At 33.7% G+C, this 26739-nt stretch overlaps 1 protein-coding gene across 1 annotated transcript in view; it reads right to left on the bottom strand.

Moving 5' to 3' along the window:
- The window catches only part of LOC126780948 (uncharacterized), a 63431-nt gene that overhangs the window by 2980 nt on the left and 33712 nt on the right, over positions 1-26739 (bottom strand). The window contains exons 2-4 of the mRNA XM_050505654.1: positions 14556-14779; positions 8120-8264; positions 272-394 (exon numbers count right to left, since the gene is read on the bottom strand). Coding sequence (XP_050361611.1) covers positions 272-394; positions 8120-8264; positions 14556-14779 — 492 coding nt within the window. The remainder of the gene's footprint in view (positions 1-271; positions 395-8119; positions 8265-14555; positions 14780-26739) is intronic.

The following is a 26739-nucleotide window of genomic DNA, read 5'->3' as shown; positions in this document are numbered from 1 at the left end:
AGAACAAAAATTGCCTGGTACAAAATATCACTTTTATTGAACGAGACAAGGTTTATTTAAGCAAATTTTTCTTATATGCCAGAACATTTCATTTATTATTATCCTTTTTGTTTTGCAAAAGTCTATTTTCCTTGACTATATTATATCTTATAATGTTTTAATTGATTTAGAACTGTATCAACTATAACTTCAATTGAAATCTGGGAAATATGTAATTTTTATACATATTTTCCAGTAACAATATAATTACCAAAAACACTAATTTAATCACCGGGACAAAGCGCGGCGGTGTCCTCGTCCGACCCGTCCGCACAGTGGTCCACGCCGTCGCACGTCAAGTCCGCGCTGACGCAGAACTCGCGTTGCTTGCACCTGAACTCCTTACATCCATGTTCTGAAACATTTTGAAAGAATGAGGAATAACTAATCAATTCTTTGATCTCGAAAAGTTTGACAAGATCTCACGCATGATCTGATTAATTCTGGCCTTAAAGATACCGATAAAAGAGAAACACAGACTATGGCGAATAATAACATTTTTAAGAGATCAAACTTCTGCTATTCGCCATATATTTATTGAGGCACGTGGTTACCCTAATAATGATCACCAGCTGCTTGTTTGTTTTCGCAAATTAAAAATTTGACAGCATATTTACATAGCTTAACTGGACTGTTCCTCGCGATAACCTCCAATGATAAGAAGGCATACCTAAATCTCACACAATATTCATTTTAATAAAGTAATGGGCTGGTGGTAGGGCTTTGTGTTACTGTTGTTAGCGCTTTGTGCAAGCTCGTCTGGGTAAGTACCACACACTCATCAGATATTCTACCGCAACACAGCATTACTTGGTATTGTTGTGTTCCGCTTTGAATGGTGAGTGAGCTAGTGTAATTTCAGACTCAAGGAGCATAACATTCTAGTTTCTAAGGTTGGTGGCGCATTGGCGATGTAAGCGATGGTTAACATTTCTTGCCAATGCCAATGTCTATGGGCATAAGTGACCACTTACCATCAGGTGGTCCATTTGCTCGTCCGCCTACTTATACTAGGAAAAAAATAAAAATCGTTCAAGTAATATAGTCAGCAGCAATTTTAAATCAAACGGTGTGTTTTTAAGAAAGAAAAACGACTCTAACTGATGACAAGTGTTAATCATATCAGAATTATTAACCCATTTTAAAGTTGCCATTATGAAAATTACTTTTCATGCTATTTAATTGGATATACTCTGATGTGATCACCGTTCGTCTAAAAGTTACTCTGAGTCGTAAAAACACAGTGAAATTATAAAAACAAAAAAACAATACCACTTCCCAATCAAAATGTTTACCCCTCATAATTTAAAAAATAATAACGCTGACGTGTGATGACGTAATCGAATTACGGACGCCATGATAAAAAATGGCGGCAAACAATAGACACGAACGACAATTCATCAAGTGATTTTGGTGGACGAACAACGAACGTCGATCACACTGGACATATTGAAAGGATGTGAATAGAATTTATTTGTATACAATACATGTTTTAAAAAAATATTACGATCGATTCATGTTTCATGGTTCATTTTTATACCGAAAAATCCTTTTTTAAAGAACAAAAGTTATCAAATTTGTACTTAAAAATTATAGGTGTTTTTTTTAGAACATAACAACCGATTTTTATCATAATTTACAGGAATTGTCTACCTATTTTAAGAGAAGATTTGTTTCCTAAAATATCTTGATTCATGATAATTATTTATTACATAAGTTATTGTAGTTTTAATTATCGAATGACACAACGCTAGTTTATATTCTATAAGATAGATATTTATAATTAATTTTCGTTGGTTCTTTTCAAATAATCGATTAGCTTATGGTAATTGTAATTTGAATTTGTTTAAGTACTATTTGACTTTGCTTGGATAATACAAACATTTGTCCTGATCTAGGCTTTGTGTCTGTATATACGGGTATATTTGCGTTCAGAAACCCCGACACAAATGATTTTAGTCAAGTGTTAGACGTCTTGTTGATTTAGGTTGTTTTTTACTTAATGAATAATTAAAATTTCTGGTAATCAACTAATCATATCTAAAATATTATATGTCCAATCAATAAAAAGGTTCTTTATTCAAGGAGGTTCTTACAAAAAAGCTTTTTTTTTACAAGATTAATTTAATTTTAAACCTACTTCCGGTTCGATATACAAATTTTATCGGGAAAAACTAGCAAAACAGGCAGTAGTTACTGAATTTATGAAATATTATTTATCCTACACAAAAATCAATGAATGCTAGCCGCATTTAACTGCCTGCTTCCAACTGCGACTTGTACTTTTAATTTAACTTGTGGTTTTAAGTAGAATAGAATCATCCCCATCTCAACTCGTGATTTTCAAAAGAGTTGACTGAGTTCGACCATGAATAAAACACATCAGCGCTAAAACCAACCGTGTGGTCGAGAAGCAAATCATACAGCATTATTAAAAGAACACACCTCTCCTTGGCATATACGTAATACGTTGTTAAATTCTATGAAATCGTACAGTATTTACGTACATATTTACTTCGACTTCCAATAAGTGACATAAGAAACATGTCATTAAAAACAGAGATGTCATGGTGAAACTACAATAGGATTTTTAATCTATTTTGTGAAATATAAAATAAAAAAATCCCACTGAGTTTCTTTCGCCGGTTCTGTCAGGTTTGAGGTGTTTATTTTCGTACCGGTGGTAGATTTGTGACAATAAATAAGTAAATAACGCTTCTATATTGTATAAGGAATTTTGACTTTTGACTTTAGCATCATTGACAGATTTCAGTGTCGTTAGAAAGTCTACAATGTGTATTAGTTATTAATATCTAATAAATGACCCGACGTTCTTTTATAATGCCTTACTGAAAAAACAACTACTACCCAATCTAACCAATATTCTTAAAACTTATACTAGAAGATGCAGCGCATTTCGATTTTTTTTAAATATATTATACTCTATGAATCATGGTCATGTTGTTAATAATTAGTAACGCCAAAGAACCGAAGCCATGTAATTATATTTCAAAAAGGTACGTATGCCTTATATAGTACTTCTATTGCCCGAGGTTTCACCCGCGTGTTAGGGGGCAGAGGGGCGGTTATTAGGTTAAGTATCCGTCCTTGAGGTTCAAACTTGCTTCATAACAAATTATATCAAAATTGATTCAGTTGTTTACCCTTGAAAGCGTAACAGACAGCCAGAGTTACTTTTACATTAATAATATTAGTAAATATTTATCAAATACAAACTTTCTATTTAATAAATATTATATAAGTATTTTACTATATAAGAGATCTACTTGTTTTAGTAACTAGTTCAACTGCGTTCACTGATAAGGTGCTTCGAAATATTATAATACCATCGGAAAAACGATCGCGTAAAACTGGCAATAAAAAGTGCCGCTATCGACCCCTCTTCGGATGATGCCTTTTATATCCTCAATAAATGACACAATACGCCTATTATGTCCACTATTGACGCCCTGCGGCCCTTCTCTCCCATTCAAAGAGCAATTACAATTGTTCGTTTTGTCGATTACTGTAATTTTATTCGAATAATTTCAGGATTTCTTTATAAACGTAGCGAAAATTACTGTAATCGTTTGAAGTACATGAATACAAAAATGTCCCCCTGCCACGTCTGTATGTCTGTTTATGTTAACGCGAACTCGAAAACTACCCAACTGATTTTCATTTCGAATGCATGGAAGGATTAGGTGCATAACTCATTTAGGTTTTGTGTGAATTGGCTCAAAACATAGTGACGATTGTAGAAAATCCAAAAAAAAATGACAATGGGAGCTTTACTGGCGTGCGCCATATAAACCAGTATAATATGGAGACCTATAATATGTACATAATTGTAATATGTAGATCTTTGACACGTGAGATAGACGACTAGCTAGCGTTACATAAGCTAAATCTAGAACTTACATCTGTACAAAGTTGTACTTCGTGTAATTAAATTTAAACACACATATACGTCACACACACACGCAGCACACACGCACATGCGCTTAATCTTTAATTTAATCATCTTTTCTATTATTACACTAATTAAAGGTTTCTATTATTCTTTTTTGTAATGTACTATAAGGTCCCTCTCAAAAGTATAGTATTAAGCTCACAAAATATTCCAAACGTTAAATATACTATGTAGAGAATAAACAATATATTCAAAAAAATCGATTAAATTTCGCGCGGTTTTGGTAATTAATAAATAGCTAGTGTAGTGTGTAGGTGTAGAAATGTTTATGGTGTAGGAAGTGCAACACCTACTACTGTTATTGTCTATGGGCGTGAGCGACCACGTTCCGTCAGACAGCCCAATCCAAATGATACCTGCAAATCGGTCACGTCTCAAGCGTCTCTATACATTATATACGCAAATACATTTGAGCAAACCTTTGTTATTTGCCTAATAACGAAAGCGTTTTTAATTAAATATGAACGAAAAGATAAAAAAAATAAAAGCTAAATTAATATGACGTAAAACAACACTGGTTCGAGGGCAGGGGATAATAAATTGAATTTAAGCGGAGATCCGGTGCCGGCTCAGCGGTTTTATCGTGTAACATTCAAAAAAGGATTGCATTCAATTATTATATTTCATTTATTATTTACTAAATGTGATCCCGCGGATATTTTTAAATATTCAGACACAGAAATGCCCTACAAATATATACCCTGTATAAATGTACACATATAAATGCCGTGAATTTTATATTCGTTGATTTTAATTTTTTTTTTATGTAAAAGGGGGCGAACGAACTGGTTAGAAAGTGATTACCATCGCCCATGGACATCTGCAACATTCAAGGGCTTGCAGCTGCGTTGCCGGCCTTTAAGGAAAGAGTACGCTCTTTTCTTGAAGGTTGCTAAGTCATATCGGTACGGAAAAGTCTCTGACGAAAGCTGGTTCCATGTAAAGTAAGCCTATAAATGTCCCAGTGCTGGGCTGTTTCCTCTCCTTTTTGAGAAAAAAGTTTGGAGCTTACTCCACTGTACTACTTCAATGGGATATGATGGATACAATAGGGAGTATTAATAACCATACGCTGGTTCCTCACGATGTTTTCCTTCTTTGTCGAGCAAAATTTATTGGTGCAATCTCGGGTTCAAGCTCGCAATTATCAGTTAAGATTATTATCTTTTAGCCACTGGACCATCATAGCTTGTCGATTTTCATACAGGACATTTAAGATAATTGTAAATAATTATTCAATGTTATGAATTACGTATAAATTAGTATCTACTGAATTTGTTGATGGTAAGACACAGGCGGGCTTGTTTTATATGTTATAGGTAGGCAGGCGAGCAAATAGGCCACCTGACGTTAAATGGTCTCCACCACCCACAGATATTGGCGATGTAAGAAGTATTAATCATTCCTTACATCGCTAATGCGCCACCGACCTTGGGATTTTATATCTCTTGTGCCTCTAGTTATAATGGCTCACTCATCCTTAAAATCGAAATGCAACACTACTAAGTATTGCTGTTTGGCGGTAGAATATCTGATGAGTGGGTGGAACCTATCCAGACGAAGTTGCACAGAACCTTTCCACCAAGTAAATGCTTATTCAACTTGTTAACTATTTGAGAAGAAAATATAAATATTGGAGCTCCTTAAATTTTTTCGTTTCCAAGGATCATATTATAGTTATTAAACTCACATAAGCCGTAAGAGTGCGACAAAAAGGCGTTTCCGTCCCAAAGCATACTTCACATGCGAATAAGCAAATATGATTGCGTTTCGTACCACGCAACTCGGTTAGCGCTCAAACTTCCCAAAAACCACTATATTTTTCCACGCAGCCGAGTCGAAAATCTAATTGATGTTGGCTACATGTAGCAGCAATATATGATGAAAATACCAAGAGTTTTATTTCAATTTTATTCTCTAAAATGCGGCTACATACATTGCCATACCTTACATCACCAATGCGCCACCAACCTTGGGAACGAAGAAGTTATGTCCCTTGTGCCTGAAGTTTCACTGGCTTACTCTTTAAAACGGAACACAAAATACTAAATATTCCTTTTTATGGATAGAATACATGATGAGTGGGTATTATATCAAATATCCAACTAAGGAACATTATATTTAGTTATTACAAAATGCTGGCTATTTACTGATTTATTGTTTAAATAATATATCTTACTTTTTATTAATATTTTTAGTAAAAAGATTGTAATTTTTCGGTGTGTAATACAAAACCTCATTCATTCATAAATGTAAATTAAGAGTATGAGATGAAGAAATGACAGAATTAATAATAAGGACTACGCTTGAATAACCGCGAAAACGAAAATATGATCATGGACTAAAGGGTTTCCGAGCTCAAAATATCCACACACACATACACACATTTCCATTTATAAGATGAGATAAGGGTGGAATGTGCGAACTGCCCCGACAGCGTTCCGTCGAATAAATAAACATAGAGGATAATTAAAGAGGCGCCGAAAGAGGGTCGACGCGTGCCCCTCCGAGGAATCTCCCGCCCCGATGTGTTCGTGTGATCAAATATACAAACTTTCTTTATAAATTGCTGCCATTGTGTTCGTGATCGTGTATTGTTGATTTACACTATTGTATTTACACAACACAACAATCGACATGTGAATTAAATATTGTTATTATACAATTGCATATTAAAGAGAAACGTTCTTGTAATCTATTTCAATACATCAGTCATATTATGTTAAACAAAACGATTCGTTTTGCTTACTTCGTCTCTCTAACATCTGATTGGGATTTGGTTTGGTAAATAGATTATGTAAGCGCAGACATGTGTAATATTTTAGTAATTTAACTAGTAACTTAAGTATTCACCTAAATGGATTTCGGCAACGCTGACTAATATAAAAAAAGCTTCAACTGTGCTGAGAATATTATAGTATAAAAGTGTGTACGCAAATTCAGCAAGCTGTATTCTCTCATCAGGTGGGACCGCAATTAGACAGGTCTGGGGGAGTCATGGATGTCTAAAATAATAATAATGTCTAAAATATGTCTAAAAAAAAAAATTAAAAATGTACTCCATGCAAGTAGTCTCTTTCAAACATTTTCGAATTGTTATTTTTCAAGATAAATTTAAATTAAAGCTACCACAAGTCCGGGGCATAAATTCTACCGGGAAGAACCGAAAAAAACTTTACACATAATAATTATCTGAATGAAAATTATTAACTCCAAAATTTTTTATCATCTATATGATTATATATTTTTGATTTGATTAAACAGAATTAATACGCCGTATTTATTAAGAATATTTTAACATGACCTTGAAAATTATTGTCAGGTAAATGCATAATTTTTACCTACTGAATTTTATTAACGAATCGAACACCTTGCCTTAAACAGGATGCATCGACTTTGTAGAGTCGGAAACTAGTTTTTAGAAATTTAACTTTACTTCTCATGTTTGTCCTAATATATGCTTGTAACTATTATAAAAAAAGCAATATTATTCTTGCATACATATTAAGACGCATGAATTTCTACTTTGCTAATAACATCCCAACGGGGGTCACTAACGTAAGTAATGTTTCAGACTTCAAGCTTAATTTTATTTTTCAGCTTTAACGGGAAATAATGATTACAGTTTCTAAACGTCCTTCTAACCACACAGCTCAAATGAAAAAGCACTGTGACAAATGCACTTATGTTCTACCTTATTTCACTTTTAATAGCGCTTTTTTTCTTATTAAAATAAGACTACCCCCGTTTTAAAACTCATTCGGCTTACAATCGGTGTAGGTCTCATTATTTTTAAAGTCGCCAGAAAATAACCAACAAAACACAAGCAGTTATATAGTTATCAGTTCCCTAACCTAAAATATTATGCAAAAATCCAACAACGAAAAGACACAACCCAAATTTTTAACCCAGGACCTCAGCATCTACAGCCTTATAAGATAGTTGTAAGTCAAAGGAGGAAACTGTACATAGTACAAAGGATAACAACACATCAACCAGGATATTATAAATGCGTACGTATCGCCAAATACTCACGATCATTCAACAAAATAATTATTTACATTATATACTAATAACAAAATAAATAATGACACAACTAGAACTCACTGGGGTCCTTAACGGCTGTGATGACGAGCTTGAAGCCGTTCGCGTCGGTGCCCCAGTTGTCGGTCACGTACTTGAGCGTGACGAAGTTGCTGCGCGTGAACAGCGCGCCCACCTGCTGCTTCGTGTTGCGACAGGACAAGTCCGCCTGGAACAAACGGGGAGTCGAATACATTACACTCGTGATTTTATATTATTTGTTACAAAAGTTGCAAATTAGCCTTAATTATTATTAATTTAAATTCGATATTCCTTTAACACGCTTACCGCTTATTTGGAGTTAAAAAACAATAATAACAATAATAATAGTAATACTTTGAAAAATAAAACATTGCTTCACGTTATATATTGATATAGCTTAATAAGCTAATAGTTTATATCTCAGATAAATAAAAAGCGAACTAAATATCCCAACCAAATCACGTTAGTATTTTATAACCTCTTTATAAGTTTTTCATTTTAAGTTCTATTCGTTTTGTTTTTTAACAGTTTTGTGGATTTTAAGAAAAATAGTTAAAGGTCGAATTTTTCGTAAATCCTATAATGAGAAATAGAGCGTTCGAACCTTGTGAATCGTTATAAGCAATGGTATTTCGACAGTGAGTATTAGTGCACAAATTTAGTGTTATAAATTTTCAAATAAATATGTATTAGTCCATCCTGTGTGAGGAAATCCGAGTAATTATACGTACAAGTTGTATATATTGATAATGTCAACTAAGCCCATTCGTTTACATTTGCTACGTATATAAGTAACATATATTCGCATAAATATCAGCAAATCTGCAACGACCTCTATAGTTAAAGTGAGATCGAATCATAAAGAAGAAATAAATAAGTAATTTGTCAAGTCTAATATACTTTTCAATGTGTGTCTAAAGTGAAATAACTTGCACACTAACATAAAATCTTAAATTGGATTTGAGGAAATGTTAGAAGAAAAACTAATATCAAATACTAAAATTCCTATTGTAACCTTTTTGTCTCGTACAAAAATCTCCGCAATTTTAATCAATCATGGATTAAAACGAAAACATTGTACTCTTTTGTGGCACACGAACAAAGTAAGCGGCGTGACTATTGTATAACAATCTCAGCATTCAGGGTACGGTAGCTCACCGCAAGTCTGAAAAACAGGTTTAGCGAAAAGCTAAGGTTCGCTCATGCGCCGGCAATATTTCCTTCATCGGGGCGGGCTTACTGAACGATGGCATTATTTTGCTGTCATATTTCAAGGAGAGCGATCGCAGCGACGTGACGGCTCTGCCCTCTAGATCCCTCGCCCTCCGCGCCACCCCCACCCCACTTCCAATACCCCACATCAAAGGCGTTACTTGCATTGGACTTTTACACTTTTTTCGCTCCATACCGAAGAGTTTAATAAAGATCGGTCCCGGGTTGATATTAAAATTCCTCTATAAATTTCTCTTCTTAAAATTTTCAAGTTATGTTTAGAATTTGGAATTCACTACTTTTAGTATTATTTTTAGACCTTATTCTAGTTTTTTATTTTTATCAGCAAGTATTACGATTCTAAATTCCTTATAATTATGATTTTCTACCATTTGTTTGGAAATAATTTACTCAGATATGCGAAGGACCGACAAAAGAATATCAGCGGGATTAAATATATTATTATATATTATAGATTATATAATTCCATTCACTATTAATATTTACCATACAATATGTTTTAATTGCCTGAGATGTGTTATCATATTAAAAGGCGACACTTATAATTGTATAAATGGAGTACAATTATGTAACCATTAACGAATCAAAGACAAAATAGACAAAAATAAACGATCTCTTAAACGATAATTGGAATGAAACTTTGAAACATTTATTCAACTAAAAAAGACGAGACGACCGAAATAGTACTTAAAAAGAACGTAGTGTTTAAATATCCGAGCCTGTCGCCGCTCGAGCACGCTCCTCAATTTAAGTGTGGATTAGCTGGACTGCACCTAATTTGAAATTCAGCGCGAGTAACTCACTGCAGACTATGCGGACCATCCTACAAGGAAACTCGTAAGAGACTTCTAGACACGCGCTCGCACTAACTCCACTGAACGTTGACCCGATGAATAAGTGCTCTACAGTTCGAAGTTACATGAGGAGGTAGCAACACTTCGTGGGGAATCACTATCATTTCTGTAATGAAACTTGTCGCCCGAAGTTACGCGCAATGTTTTAGAGTTGGTACAGATATTCGAGCACGCATAGTTGAGGAGTCCGGGATAGGGGCGATACAGGTGGGAGGACTTCAGCCTTTGTCTCTGTAATGAATCCGTGACATTGTTTCCCTCGAGTTGTAACACACGTTGCCCGCTTTATTCTATTTAAGTTTACAGTTACATTTAGTCCGTCCATTGTTTTATTAACGCCTCGTCGATTGTTAGATTAAGCTCTTTGTTGTTGGAGACCGCTACGGGGCCGGGATTTGCTTCATTTTTTATGGGCCGAGGATTTTAATTATGTCCACACAGGCTTCGTTACAATGACACTGGGAAAATTTTCAGATTTTATACCAGGCAAAAAACACACTCAAATTAGATCTTATTTATAAATCTCTATTTTTGCTTAATATTAAAACTTAACTTTAATGAACGCAATATTCACTCAATAAAGCAAAGAATAAAACAAAGAGTTAATTAGTATAAGAAGAGCAAATAACGAGCACGCAAACGCTGAACCAAACTATAAGAATACGCTGAGAACTAAACAATGGATTATAACTTTTTTTTTTTAATTTACTGTTTAATGTAAAGGAAGAGTTTGAACAGTTCAAGGATATTTTCCTACCCTATATTGTATTCGAAGCGTATAATTTTCTTAAAGTTGAAAAGTTTTGTAAAATAAGTGGCTTTAAGGACATTGTTCGGACCATTGAGAATTCGCCAAAGTTTTGAAACCGTTCCGCGGCTATGTGCCGATAAAATATCAGTCTCATCCAATTTGAAGTAACAATTACAGATTTCCATTTGAAGCGGAAACCACAAGTAGTTGTCGAGTGAGATCGTTTGAAAGAAACTTCTCAAAACCGAGTCCAAGTTGGTAAGGTTTTCGTTGCCAAATTAGCGAGGATATTACAATTGTCAGGAAATACGACAAGACTTACGTTCTTACTTGCTTTAAACTCCACTATTGTAATTGATTTAGTGTCTCAGAACTTTAAAACCGTTATCAAGCATTTGTTAAAGGATCTAATTCTCGCTATTAAATAAATTTGTTAAATCTCATGAATTTATCACTGGTGTTAAGGCTTTGTGCAAGCTGTCTGGGTAGGTACCACCCGCTCATCAAATAATCTACCGCAAAAAAACAGTACTTGGTATTGTTGTGCTCCGGTTTGAAGGGTGAGTGATCCAATGTACAGACAAGGGACATAACATCTTAGTTCCCAAGGTTGGTGGCTCATTGGCGATGTGAGCGATGGTTAACATTTCTTACAATGCCAATGTCTATTATATATATTATATTATAAAGGGCGTTGGTGGCCAATTACCATTAGGTGCATATGCTCGTCCGCCTTCCATACCTATTCTATGAAAAAAAAAACAATGAAAGATGCCTATGTCAAGAAAAAATGTTAACCCTTACAAGTATTACTTAAATAAATTATCCACATTATAATATTAAAATCAGAGGATCGGCGACAGCAAATCATATAGCTAGACAAGTAAATGGCTTTTCATCATGTGACGTAAATCATGAACACATTTACGTCACGCATCCTTCCACCCCAACGAATCCTTCAAATTATAGAATGATGATGAAAAATGTTCCATTAAAGCAAAGCCCGTAATTTATTTCTCAGGAGCTTCACAACCCTCGCTTAGCAGAACATAAAGTATTCATACTTTAAACTTTAAAACGGCGACTCGCTGACAGCCGCTTGAATAGAAAATTAAAGCGTAGAATTTGGCACACACTGGCACACACTCCCTACGCTTTCAGCGGGATTGTGGGTCGTGTTTTAGTACTAATTGTGTGTATTTAGGATAAACGAGAGTAAACAAACCGAGACTTAAAAGAAAACCACTCAGGATTCCATTGACATCTCCTCCCGAAGTATTGTACAATGGTCTTTGTTCCCAAGTCTCGGTGACCTAAAGTTTAGGTATTTGAATTTAAAATTGGAGAAGTTGTATCTTCAGCGCCGTGTTAATTGCTAAGCAGGTGCGAACTGCGGACATCTGACGGTCGTTTGTATTGTGTATAAGTCATTAGCATACCGCCGTTAAATTAATATATATTTCCAACAACTTTGTTTATACAGAAGAGGAATTTATTAGCTTAGAAGGGTCGCCTAAACTATCTTAAGCATCCCATAGAGTTCACTAAACATGTACCATAGATATATTTTAATTAAAATAAATTGCTTGACATGTATAGATATTGTTTACATTCAGTCATTTAATCATAAAAATAACTAGCTATTTTTATGATAATTGAAAAGAAAGAAAGAAGACGAGCCTTCTTATAACTTATCATGTGCCTTACTTACGTACATGAAATTCTGGTATTCATAGCGTTAACATTGCACTTCGTGGCGGGGTATTTTGCAAGCTCGTAAGGATCGGTACCACTCACTTATCAACTAAACTACCGCTAAATAGCAATAGTTAGTATCGTTATTTGATGGTAGATTAAACAAGGAATATTATATCTTAGTTCCTCCAGAATGTAAAACAAAATACTTTTTTCCAACAATAAGCTAAAAAACGTTTAAACTGTCTACGATAAATTAAAAAATATATTAAGGGACTTTTGTTGTGCAAAAGTTTATTAAACAATAAGTGAATACGATAGTACACATTGGGAATGAACCGGCTGTTTCTTTTATTGAAAATTGTACACAATTGCGAAAACAATATATATATATATATTGTTTTCGATTTTCGAAACCAGTTTTACTTTTGACCTTTACTATAAATTAGCAAGTATAATGCTTCAATAATTAAAATAATATAATTTTTGAATAGAGTTAAGTATACTTATAGTGCGAACTCACTGTATATGCTACAAGTTTTCTCTCATTCTCTATCGATCAAGACTCAAATGATACGAGATGACACGAGCCGTGAATATATTTAAGTGATATCATATTTTTGAAAAGTGAGTGAGCTAGTGTAATTACAGGCACAAGGGACATAACATCTCAGTTCCCAAGGTTGGTAGCGCATTGGCGATGTAAGCGATGATTAACATTTCTTACAATGTCAATGTCTATGGGCGTTGGTGACCACTTACCATCAGGTGGCCCATATTCTCGTCCGCCTTCCTATTCTATATAAAAAAAAAATCACGTTAATGACGTTTATATTTAATGTCATCAAACCTTTTATTACGCAAGCAAAAATAGTAACTTTACGAATGCCAATAAATTGAGATAAATCATTTGTTTTGTTTGGTAAATTAGACAAATCCCAAAAATGTTGTGCAATAATCGTTCCAATTATAAAAATGATTTTTATAAATTAATTGATAGCAAAATTTCCAATAACTGAATCGACCTAGCATTTGTCTGGTCTCATTAGTATGGCGTTTCTGGCATCTTTAATAAATTAACGACGAACCTTCGCTGTGATCGTGGATAGGGAGAGGGGTTGAATGAGAATAATCGGGACCCTCCGTAATTGCTGCTCGCGACGTCTTGGAATGTCTCCAAATTGGAAATGATATCGATAAAACTCTCGTTATGTGATATATTGAAAGGTAAGTGTTATGAAAGGTATTTTAATACTTTCTCTGAGGGAAAGTTAGCTTCGATTCCTTTGTTCTTGAGGAATTCCGAATGATTCTACATACTGGTACTTGTATAAGCAGCAAAAATAATTATGAAATGTATTTAAAGCATTATTTTTATCACAAATATCAATTATGGATATGATCTTGATTATTAAAGTAAGATAAAATTCTTGTTCTTATGAAGAAAAGGTTTGAAGCTGATTGCACCAAGCTGCTCCAATACGGGCTTGTGATGTAGCAAAAAATCATCAGAAATATTTAATTACATTAGTCAATTATATATCTTTTAGTTAATACAAACATTGCTATTTTTGTCTTTGGACTTTGAAAATTTTTACATGGAACTAAACGCTGACGTCCAAGCGTAGCCAGGTACCGACTAGTATAAAAGACATAGCAGGAATACATCAACAATTTTATGTATACCGACACAGTACACAGTTTGACAAGGTAATAAAATGTATGCGATATAAATGTATACATTTTACACTTAATTAGTGTAAGCGATTTAAAGACGTGATATAGGACATGATATAAAAAATCGTGAAGTAATAAACTGTATAAAGGATTAACTAATGAGTTTCTACATTTCAAACAAGTTGTAGCTTTACGTTTAATTAATAAAATGATGGTTAAAAAGCGTCGACTTGAATAAAACATATTTATACATTTTTTACAAATTTACCTTTGGGGGCGCGGTAGCGTGGGCGCCATCATACACATAGAGGTGGTCGTTGCAGTCCAGCTGCAGCAGGTCGAAGTGCAGCATGAAACGCTGCAAGATGCTGTGCGTCTGGAACGTGACGGTACAGTCGAGGTTTCGCTCGTTGCGGGACCACAGCACGCCGCCATCCAGCTTGCGATACTGTCGCTGTAGGAAGTGGTCCTTGCATAGCGAGTCCATATAATCTGTTGGCAAAAAAAGCTTCAGTTAGTTTAAGTATCTTGAAATTTATTATCAATAACGTATAACTTACGCGTAACTTGGTGTTAAATTTTCATTAGCAGCCCGGAATCTCAAAAGCTGTTGGTCCTACGCCTAAATTCTTTCCGATCGTATCTGAGTTGCTGTTTCATCGGAATTTGAGAGAGAATGCACCCGTGTTTCCGCACACACTTGTACAATGCACTTGTTAATATTTTCCGTGCAAATTAGCCGCTGAGTTCGAAATCGGTCAAGAGGATATCTCCATCATCATTTCAATTACTTCAAAATACATATAAATTCCAATTATTAGAAAGAAAGTCACGAATTATAATTCTAACACTGTTTACTCACCTATCACTTATTTTGATAAGATGACAGATATAATCTCTTATCTATCTTTCGCTATCATTGGTATCTATCTGTTACTCGTCAGAACTCATTCGGCAGTAGTACGGGATATATCTTTTATCTTGCTTGGTTATATTTTACGAACGCGAGAGCAAATTCAGCCATGTAAGTCTTTATATATTCTTATTTAAAAATATTGCAAATGCCTTTCTACAATATTAATTAATCCACCACCATACAATTACTGCTAAAATGGTGAACCGATTTTGATTAAGTTTGGTATGAAGCACGCTTGTACTTCAAGAAAAGATATAGACTATTTTTATATACCTAATAAAACTTATTTATTATAAACTTAAAATAATTGACTATTAAGTATTTTGTATATATTTTATATTAAATTACACTACTATTAAGGTGATAATAATAGGCAATAAAATGTACGACGAATTGTAAAGATAAATTTCCTACCTTATTACAGCAATTAGTTTAATTATAATACCTATTACCGTTATTAAAACACATTTTCTCACTCGGAAATAATTGATGTGCCTTGTTATACTGAACTCGTTACTAAAACCACTAACGACAGTTTACCGGCAATCCGTTCCAACTTTACATTGGTGCAAACATAGTATATTTATTTTTTAATTATCATTTCGAAGTTATTATGATGAATTCGATAATTGAAACGCGAGAAAGGCTTTCACATATATGGTTTTGGGTGCGTATAGTTTAAAAATGTGAAGGGTAGACTGTAAAAAAATTGTTAATCAAGCAGCACAATTGCCAAGTTGCCAAGTCAGCGGTGTCCAAAACAGGTCTTTAACATAGAAGATCGCAGTCAATGTCTTTGATAAATTTCCAGGGCTAGCAGCGTACTGACTACGCTCTCTATCGTTATGCTTATGAGCATCGCCTCATCAGCTCCGACTCCTCGATCCTTAGTATCAATGGTGTCAGGAGAGACTACGGGATTGGAGGTACCAACAGACTTCCTATCAGGCACTGACAGTGGAATGGGCGCCTTGCAAATCGTTGTGAACATACGGACGGACAGCCAAGGGAATATAGAAGTTGTACAGAATTAAGACAAAGTAAATATTTTACTCTACCTACCAAATATAAATGAGGCGTTAAACGAAGACACACACATAAAGTGTGTCTGTTAGATTGTGTTAATTGGATGTTTGTTCAACATACGCATTAATTAAGTTGTCTAGTTACGATGTGGAAGATAACTAGGTAATCATAATTATATTTAAAACCTTGTATATATATGTTTGAATGACAATTATGTTATGTTTAATAACAAGAAACATGAAATTCACAATTGTTACGACATTAGTCTAAAGAAGCGGGTGAAACTGAGAGCTACTTATATAGTAATATTATATACTATATATTATATACTATATAGAATCGATTATATACTTCTACGAAACGCGCTGCGTCTTCTTTGTCTCCTCATTTATTAGTAAAGAGTTTTAGTCTATATGATAAATTATGCGTAATAATTAAAACAGGTTACTAAGTTTACTTTGTGGCTGGGCTTTGTCCAAGCCCCTCTGTACACAGCTATATTAAGTATTGTTTTTTCCGATTTGAAGGGTGAGTGAGTCAGTGTAACTACAGACACAAGGGGCAAAGTCCCAAAGGTTGGTAGCACATTTAATGTTTACAAGCGATGGTGACCACATACCGTCAGGTAGTCTATTTGCCAGTACACCATTTAATTTATAAATAAAAAAGATTTGATCATCAAGTTTCAAATTTGTTTCAAGCGGACGCTATCACACATAATAAGAGTATAAAGTGTAAACAAATTATTATTTGGTCATCGCTTTAAACGCTATATAGGTGTTACTCTATTTATAAAGAGTAACACCTACTAACATACAATTATCCTCAATTAGTCTTTCAGCTTTGTTTAAATATAGTTTCAAATAACAAAGCCTATGTTTGTTCGCTCAGTTCCAAAGTATGGCTTAGTTTAATGAAGCGATCTAAAGCATCTTCCGAGTTAAAGCAAGTGCCGTTTATCTCGGCATAATTCGGCTAAAATATGTCTCAACTTGGTCCGTACTAAACCAAGAGTGTGACAAACTAACCGAATGCGTAATCTCTAACTCATATTAAACTGCACAATTTGTGAACATTATAGATTGTACTTCTGCAATAACTTCCAGCGAATAATAAAGGTTCAATTCTTATTCTTGTGCTATCGTCGTCCGTACTTTTAAAGCAAATCTTACGCTTAATACGAGTGGAAAATAGGAACATTCGTAATTCCTTAAGTCCACGGTGATTATTATTTAAATATATATGTAATTCGGTTTGTTGGCTTGGATTCTTTTACTGCGATAAAACTATGCGTTGACATTGTTTATATGGAGATTGGTAATGAATCGGGGATTGTCTGAGGCTTAGAAAACCCCACGAGAGTTTAACCGTAAAATTATTTAACATATTCGATTGTCGTTGCAGTTATTGGATTATGCTTTACAGAGGCTTATTCTTTTATAAGAATCTCTTCTTTCTAAGAAGAACTTGTCTCGTCGGTGTATAAGTCACGTAGCTAAGCGTTAATCGCAAGCTCTTATTGACCGTGTGCGCTATTTTCGTAGCGACTTCCAACACAAGCTTAACACTTTAAAGAAAAATACAAACAAAGACGTTTTCTAGAAAACGGCTGGTATTAGTATTATTTGAAATGTTATATAAGTTTGCATAGAAACATGGCTGGATATAATAATCAAGGGATAAATAGAAATGGCCCAGTGGTAAGAACGCGTGAATCTTAACCGATGATTGTGATTTCAAACCCGGGCAAGCAACACTGAATTTTCATGCGCTTAATTTGTGATTATAATTCATCTCACGCTTGACAGTGAAGGAAAACATCGTGAGGAAACCTGCATGTGTCTAGTTTCACTGAAATTCTGCCACATGTGTATTCCACCAAACACATGTGGCAAGCTGCAAACATTCTCCTCAAAAAGGGAGAGGAGGCCTTAACTCAGCAGTGGGACATTCACAGGCTGTTAACTAACTATTTGAAAAAGCGACATCGCATTGGCAGTTTCCCTGATTTTTCAAATATTTATATTTTTAAAAACTTAACTGAAAACTAACTACTTGTTCGTTTGGTCAAAAAAAAAATGCCACTATACAATGGTACTATATAAGATTTTTATGAAAAATCGTTAAAGTTTCCAAGCTGCGTGAACAGAGAGACGATATTATTAATTTTTATGTTTATTTTTAAAAATTATCATAGCATATACTAATATAAACAGCCGAATAGTATATTTCGTTGATTGTTTTAAATGGGCTTATCTAAAGACAGATTCTGTCAGTATCTACGATTTGAAAAAAACGTTAGATGGTCCATTTATTACGAATGGTTACTATGAACTATTATAATGAAACATGGCGACGGAAGAAAATGACCCTGTCCTTTTTACCCAAGTAAAAAAATCGGGAATTGAGGTTTCTGTAGAATAAACATTCGGGAATAATAGAAGACTATCCGTTCTGAAAGTCGTTTAAAAGTATTTCCAATACATTGTGTAATGTTTAATCTCCGTCCAGTGCGAACGTAGACGCAAGTCCACTTATACGGAATGAAGTAATATGCGAGTCGGGGAATCGTGTCACGTCTGAGAGATATCGACTTATCGTATCGATATGAGGGACATTCCACCGAGCGGTATTTATCTCTCACATTCGCACGTGTTATTCGAATACCAATATATTGCTATTTCTTAGTGATATACTTTCTTTCATTATTATTTATTATTAAATTTCCACAGCGAATCGTCCTTGCTCTTGTTTAACTTAACAACATGAATATATATACATATATACATCGTAAGTATAAACACACTATATATTATACTATATGCTGTCTAAAGTCTCTTAAATACCCCTTAAGGTGTGACCCTTGTCACTGTAATTACACTAGCTCACTCACGGAACACAACAGCAACACTGAGTATTGCTGTTAAGTGTTAGAATATATGATGAGTGGGTACTACCCAGCCAGGCCCGCCAAGTGGTTGGTCAAAGCATTTGTGTTATTATATATATTTGATTGATTTTTTATATAGCATAGTGTTAATTATTTGCTAATTGTTGTGTAATCAAAGGCCAAAGTCAAACAACTGACGTAAATAAAAAATTGTTATGCAATAACACTACTCAAGCAAATATCAGCAAAAAATATTTCGTTTACGAGTATAAACAGTTATCAGTATGTATTACCGTCCTTGTAGTTATCTCGTAATTACACCGGATGTAAGTAAATTAATTATTATTATCGTCAATTTTTATAATTTTTAATAAATTATCTATTTTTCAATTTTGTTTATTTTTATTAATTTCCATATGTAATACAAGAAAGATATTAGTTTACACGGTTTTTTTTAAAAATCAAAATCAAAGTAACATAACACATTCCACGCGTAACAAATATCATTATAAAGATTTAATAAACAAAACAATGTGAGTAAAGTTCTTTAACATATTCGAAAAAATAAATATTGTTCTAAATTCAAACTGTGTAGAAAACAGAAAAACCCAATATCTGTTAGCTTGATTGGACCCAAATCTTGACACACAGGCTCCAGGAGGACCAATCTTGTAGACTACTGTCAGGAAATATTACCGTGCGGAAATTCTCCTTAAAGTCCAATAGGACGGCAATTCGTGTCAATTGTGCTTTCCAACACACAGAAGTCTAACATTTTCAACGTGTTGATTCCGTGCTTCTATTAAGTCCGCTGAGATTAATGACCTTGAATGACCCCAAAATTATGTTAAAAATATTAGAAATTGTGGATTAATAATTTATTTAAGCCATTTTGAGATTAAGTTAACTCAAACTTCTCTCTCCGGTTGTGTCAGAACGAATTATGACAATGAGGAAATAGAGAGAGAATATCAATTACACATAAATAAAATTTTAATTAAAAAAAAGTGAGTTTTATTTTAACATGAGACTACTTTATTAGTAACAAGGATTGCTCTAAAACTTTAAAAAACGCTTTAAAATATCGCTTATAATCCATTACATATGTGTATTTACTAAGAACTTATATCCCTATGTAATTGATCACTCCGTAATAACCCGTGAAGCGTGTTATATACATAACGGAGTTTCAGACGATAATCCTGCGGGTGCAGCGACGGCACATTCGTATGACTTGAGCTTTTCATAAACATCTACGTTTCCGTAATCCGTCTTCCGGGCTTAAAGCTATTTTCGAATAAATACTCTTAAATTTTATGAACATAATGTTTAAGAATGGTTAATCTTATTTTGTAAGGACGGGACTAGGTAAATAAAGTAGATGTTTAAGGTTTGAAGATAAATTTATTACTGCCCCTCAATACCATGTGTCAGCTGCTTATATACTACACTACATGCCCTACCAAACAAAAAAAAATGTTGGATACATTAACATTTTTTTTTAATCAAAATACAATATGAAAAAGTAAAATAAAATTGAATATAATAATAATTAAACAAAATAAAACAAATATGTAAACAAAGGTATAATAATGCAGTGCTGAAATTTAATATCAAATATCATAATAGGTACAGTCATAATCACAAGTCTTAATAAACAATATGTTTAATGATCATTCAACATAAAGTCTTGTCCTATTTTTATGAACAGTTTTTTCTTTACCATTGACTAAAATTACAACATTCGGTGATAAATCTTTAACAACTGTATATGGACCTAAATATAATGGATCAAGTTTGCTAATATTTTCATTTTTAACCAATACTAAGTCTCCTTGTTTATACTCCACTGGGTTTATACTTCTATCATATTTTATTTTTCTTAAAGTTTTACAATTTATGAGGTTTGTTTTAGCATCATTTTGTGACTTTTGTAACCGGTATTTTAGTTCTATTGCATAATCATCAAAATTGTAAATTGGATCTATTGTCGACCTAAGATTACTTGGTAAGTTACATTGTTTGCCAAACACTAATTCGTATGGAGTAAATTTTGTACTCGAGTGTACAGAAGTGTTATACGAAAAACACCAGTAAGGAATCCATGAACTCCATTCCTGACTATGACTGTTAACTTGCATTCTTAAATAAAATGTTAAATGTTTATGACTATTTTCAAGTGATCCTAAGGTCTGATGGTGGAAGGCTGTAGACTGTAATTGACTTATATTTAAAATTTTACAAACCTCTTCCATTGTAGAATTTATAAATTCAGTTCCTCTATCGGTCACGATCTGCCGAGGGATGCCATATCTAAGTATAAAATTATTTACTAGAGTTGTAGCTACTGTGCGCGCATCCTTACCTGCTATCGGATATGCCTCGACATATTTGGTGAGGTCGCATTGGAGCGTTAAAATGTAATTATAATTATTATCTCTTGTCAATGGACCTACCAAATCTAAATAAATCTTATCAAAAGCTGAATTTCCACAGTCCGTTATGGTCATAGGTTCTTTTATGGTATTTAAATATTTATAACGTTGACATTTACTACATTTTTTTACAAAAAGCTTAACATCATGCTCTAATCCTGGCCAAAAATATTTTTTACGAATGTTATTTAACATACGTCTTATTCCTGCGTGTCCGCTAGTGGGCAGGATATGATAATCGTTTAATATAACTCTTTTCGTATCGTCGTCTATAATTTTTGTAACTCCTTTAATTACGCATAAACGGGGTCCGGACCACTTACGCATTTTATTAATAACCTGAGCTAGCTCTTTAATTATTTGAAAATTATTCTCATCTTTTATTACATATAACGTATTTATTTTTAAATCGATACAAAATGATTCCATTTCCCTCACAGAGACAGCTCGTGTACACTGGGATTGGGTAAACAGTTTCACAAAAATTGTACGATTTGACGACGAGTATGCATAATCACCACGCTCTAATGATACGCATTTTTTAAACTTTCTCCATTCTTCTTCATTCACAAATACCAACTCCGTGTAATACTTCGGTAGTTTTAACATCTCTACAACTCTTGGGTGATCAGTCCAATCGTCAGAAGAAATATTAGAAACCGAAGTAGAATTACAAGGTTTTTCATCAAGCTTCTTCTTTTGTGCCCTTGTAAGTACTGATAAAATATGATCATTCATCGCCTTTAATTCTTCACTACTAATTTCTATGCGTGACAATGCATCTGCAGCTACATTATCACACCCTTTCACATAAGTAACCTTAAAATCATACTCTTCAAGTATTAGCCGAAATTTTAACAATCTACTGGAAGGATCTGTCATATTGTATAAAAATATTAAGGGTCTATGATCTGTTTCTATAATGAACTTTCGTCCATAGAGATACGGTCTAAAATATTTAACAGACCAAACAATCGCTAAAAGCTCTTTCTCAATCGTTGGATACCTACGTTCAGCTTTATTTAAACTACGACTGGCGTAAGCTATTGGTCTACGATCAGCATTACATAAAATCGAACCTATTGCATACCCTGAGGCGTCTGTCTGTAGTATAAATGTGTTATTATAATCGAAAATAGGATATTGTAATATTGGAGGGCTCATTAACATTTCTTTTAAAGTACTAAATGATTTTTGACAGTTTTTATCCCAATTAAATATTACATTTTTACGACATAAATCATTTAATGGAATACAGATTTGGGCGAAATTCGGAATAAACTTTCGATAATAGTTCGCAAAGGCTACAAATCGTTTGAGCTCGTCTACGTTTTTAGGAACCGGATAATTAATTAACGCCTTAATTTTTTCTGGATCTGGTTTAATACCGTCCGCTGATACCACGTGTCCGAGGTATAAAATTTCTTTTCGAAGAAAATCGCACTTATCAGGATTTAATTTTAAATTAACTTTTCTAAGTCTTGTTAAAATATCTAACAAATTTTTATTATGACTATCTAAATTTCTTCCGAAACAAATTAAATTATCCAAATATACAAAACATTTATCGTAATTAAGTCCCGACATTGCTACTGTCATTAAGCGTGAAAATGAACCAGGACTGGTTTTCAAACCCATAGGCATACGGGTCATTTGATACTGGCCAGACGGTGTTGTGAATGCGGTATATTTCCTACTGTCAGCATTTAGCTTCGTTTGATAATAAGCTTGTGTTAAATCTAATTGAGAAAAATAAATAGCTCCTGAAAGTGAGTCTAATATATCACTTATATTCGGAAGGGGAAATTTGTCATGCATTATACAATCATTTAATTTCCGAAAATCCATCACTAAACGCCAGCTTTTATTATTATCTTCTGATAATTTTTAATAGATATAGATAAAAGATAGTCTATTAATTAAATAAATATATCGATAGCCTATGTTGTAGAACTATATTATGTAAACATTTTATGTGTTTTTGTTTTCCATATATTAAAGGATCGTATCGGATATGAACCTGAGATATTTAGTTAAAATCCACGAGTTTATCAACTAAGCCATTCCGTCTTGTTTAGTATATAATCCTAATTAACATAAATCAGTACTAATCCCTCCGGAACTACGTCATTATTTTTTATCAATCTTGTACTCTCGGTCCTTATCTTCTTAAATATGTATTATAAAAACATGCATTTTAAGCCTGAAAAAAAGATAAACAATCAAATTTATCTTTTCCAATAAATAAATTAAAATCTTTTGTGAAAAAAAACATTGATAAATGAATGCATTATTCGATAAAAAAATTACATATGTGATTAAAAGAAAAGTGTTAACATTTATCAATTTTTACGAAGGATATATAATAATTCGTTTTTATTCAAATTACATATATGATTATTATAGTATAGCCGAGATGGCCTAGTGGTTAGAACGCGTGAATCGTAACCGATGATCGTAGATTCAAACCCGAGCAAGCACCACTGAATTTTCATGTGCTTAATTTGTGTTTATAATTCATCTCGTGCTTGACGGTGAAGTTGAAAGGCAAAACATCGTGAAGAAACCTGCATGTATCTAATTTTTTTTTTTATAGAATAGGAAGGCGGACGAGCACATGGGCCACCTGATGGTAAGTGGTCACCAACGCCCATAGACATTGGCATTGTAAGAAATGTTAACCATCGCTTACATCACCAATGCGCCACCAACCTTGGGAACTAAGTTGTTATATCCCTTGTGCCTGTAATCACACTGGCTCACTCACCCTTCAAACCGGAACACAACAAGACCAAGTACTACTGTATTGCGGTAAAATATCTGATGAGTGGGTAGTATTTACCCAGACGAGCTTGCACGAAGCTCTACCACCAGTAAAAATTCTGCCACATGTGTATTCTACCAACCCGCATTGGAGCAGCATGGTGAAATAAGCTCCAAACCTTCTGTTCAAAAGGGTGAGTAGGCCTTAGCCCAGCAGTGGGACATTAACAGGCTATTAATAGTTATTTTTATAAGTAAAAATATTATTGTATGTTAAATAAACAAACTATGAACTTTAGTTGGATATTTTCCCCTTATTTCAATCAAAGAAAGAATAAAGATAAACAAAGCTTAGATTTATATTATCCATACGATTTCCTAATAGCTCTGCTCGATTATACAAAAACTTCTTGATTGACATATCTTTATTAATAATACAACACTATTCCACTTAACTGCTTAAACTTTAATTATACTTCCAAAGTTCCGATAACAAATTTCCGCAGACAATCATAAGGCCATGTCTACACGAAACCGATCGCGCACATAATGTATGGGGGACTGATGCACAGAAAAGGACATAGGGTACTCATTTAGGCCCCTTTCAAACTATGGTATACTTGACATAGATATTTTGTTTTGATTGTTTTTATGGAACAAACATGACAAAACGTCTCCAAAGAGGTTTTCAAATTTGATGATATATTCTTTGAAAACCGAACATTTTACAGTGAATTCCCTGAAGTGGTTCGTTTTAAAAAGTTGTTAAAAACATAATGAAATAATAGTGTTGCGAATAAATCAGTGTCGACCACCCTAATCCCAAACGAACCGGCTAAAAGCTAAGTTTTAAGAAACAACTAATCTAGATAACGTCCCTCACGGGACGGAAATGAGGAGAGCGGGACGGATGTATCGTCGTCTCGCTCGACACTGAGCGACAATTTACCGACACGGCTGGATATTGCTGTTTTGTAAGGGCCATGAAAACTGCGAGTTGATTTTATATTATTAAAGTTTTGTTCATCATTCATATTGCTAAAACAACCTAACAAACCTAGTTTTACAAAAAAATATCTCAGTACAAAAAGTTCAATCAACGATGAGGCCCAACTCTTTTGCAATCGCTACAGTATAAGTGCGGTGTAAGCTGTAATAGTATGATGCGTCTTCATACCTACCTACCTATCCATTTTTATGAACTTATGCAGAGTGTAAGCTATAAGTACCATCTTCTGGACTATCTTAATTCATTGTTTATAAATTAATTAAACAGGGTCATGTGTCAAAAATAAATGATACATTTTCATTTTACAAACAAATTTTGGCAAAATTATGAAATATCTTTTTTATACAAATTAATAGTAATAATATAATAATAATTAGCAGACAAATACTCATGTAATTAAACATAATTACCGTTGGAACATATTATAAGCTTTTAAAATCAGTACATTTGCAAAGTAAATTGCGAATTGAACGTTAATTATTATTTTTTAAAAAGATAAATAGATTTTAATACCTATTTATAAAATAATCGTTCTTTTCAAATATTGAGGGACGTAATTACTAAATAAAATAAGAATATTTGTAATAAAACAAAAACCCATTAAAAAGTGCGAATTGCAATAATATTATTGGCATTTTCTAATTTGATTACACGAGAAGGTCTCGACTGTGTTTTCTTTATAGTGAATATTTTGTGTTTAAATAATACAACAAAAATATTAGGAATATAATGTTACCACATTATTTTTTAGTACAAGCCCGCCTGGATAGGTACCACTCACTCATCGTATATTCTACCGCAAGCAGTAATACTTGGTATCGTTGTGTTCCGGTTTAAAGGATGAGTGAGCTAGTGTAACTACAGGCACAAGGGACATAACATCCTAGTTCCTAAGGTTGGTGGCGCATTGACGTTTTGCCTTATATCTGTTATTAATATTCCTTAAACTGCCTCTGTGTACGGTGGTGACCACTTACTATCAGAGTGCCCACTTACCATTCCTACACTGATAAGCACAAGATAAATTTCAAGCACAAACAAAGGTCTCATACTCAGCTGTTCTTGTCCGGGTTTTAACCCATAATCTTCGGTTAAAATTCACGTGTTCCACCACTGGGCTACCTCGGCTCTCCATATTTTACAAAATGATAATGTATACATCATTTCATAGTTATAACAAGTACGAGCTTACATAGACAGCTGCCTTCTAAATAACTATTTGCATAAAAGGCTATTAGTTTTCACAGAAAATTGAACAATATACTAAGACATGTACAGATAAAGTTTTTTTTAAAAAAGATAACAGTAAGTATCTGAAAATACGAGCATTGATAGTCTTTTTCATTACTCAATGTTGTATTATAGAACCACTGATTATTTATAATTATATCCTGGGACATTTTTCACACACGG

This window comes from Nymphalis io, chromosome 3, assembly GCF_905147045.1.
Source record: "Nymphalis io chromosome 3, ilAglIoxx1.1, whole genome shotgun sequence".
Classification (NCBI taxonomy): Eukaryota; Metazoa; Arthropoda; class Insecta; order Lepidoptera; family Nymphalidae; genus Nymphalis; species Nymphalis io.
Note: the sequence above shows the minus strand (reverse complement) of the source record. Positions and strands in the feature narration are given on the sequence as shown.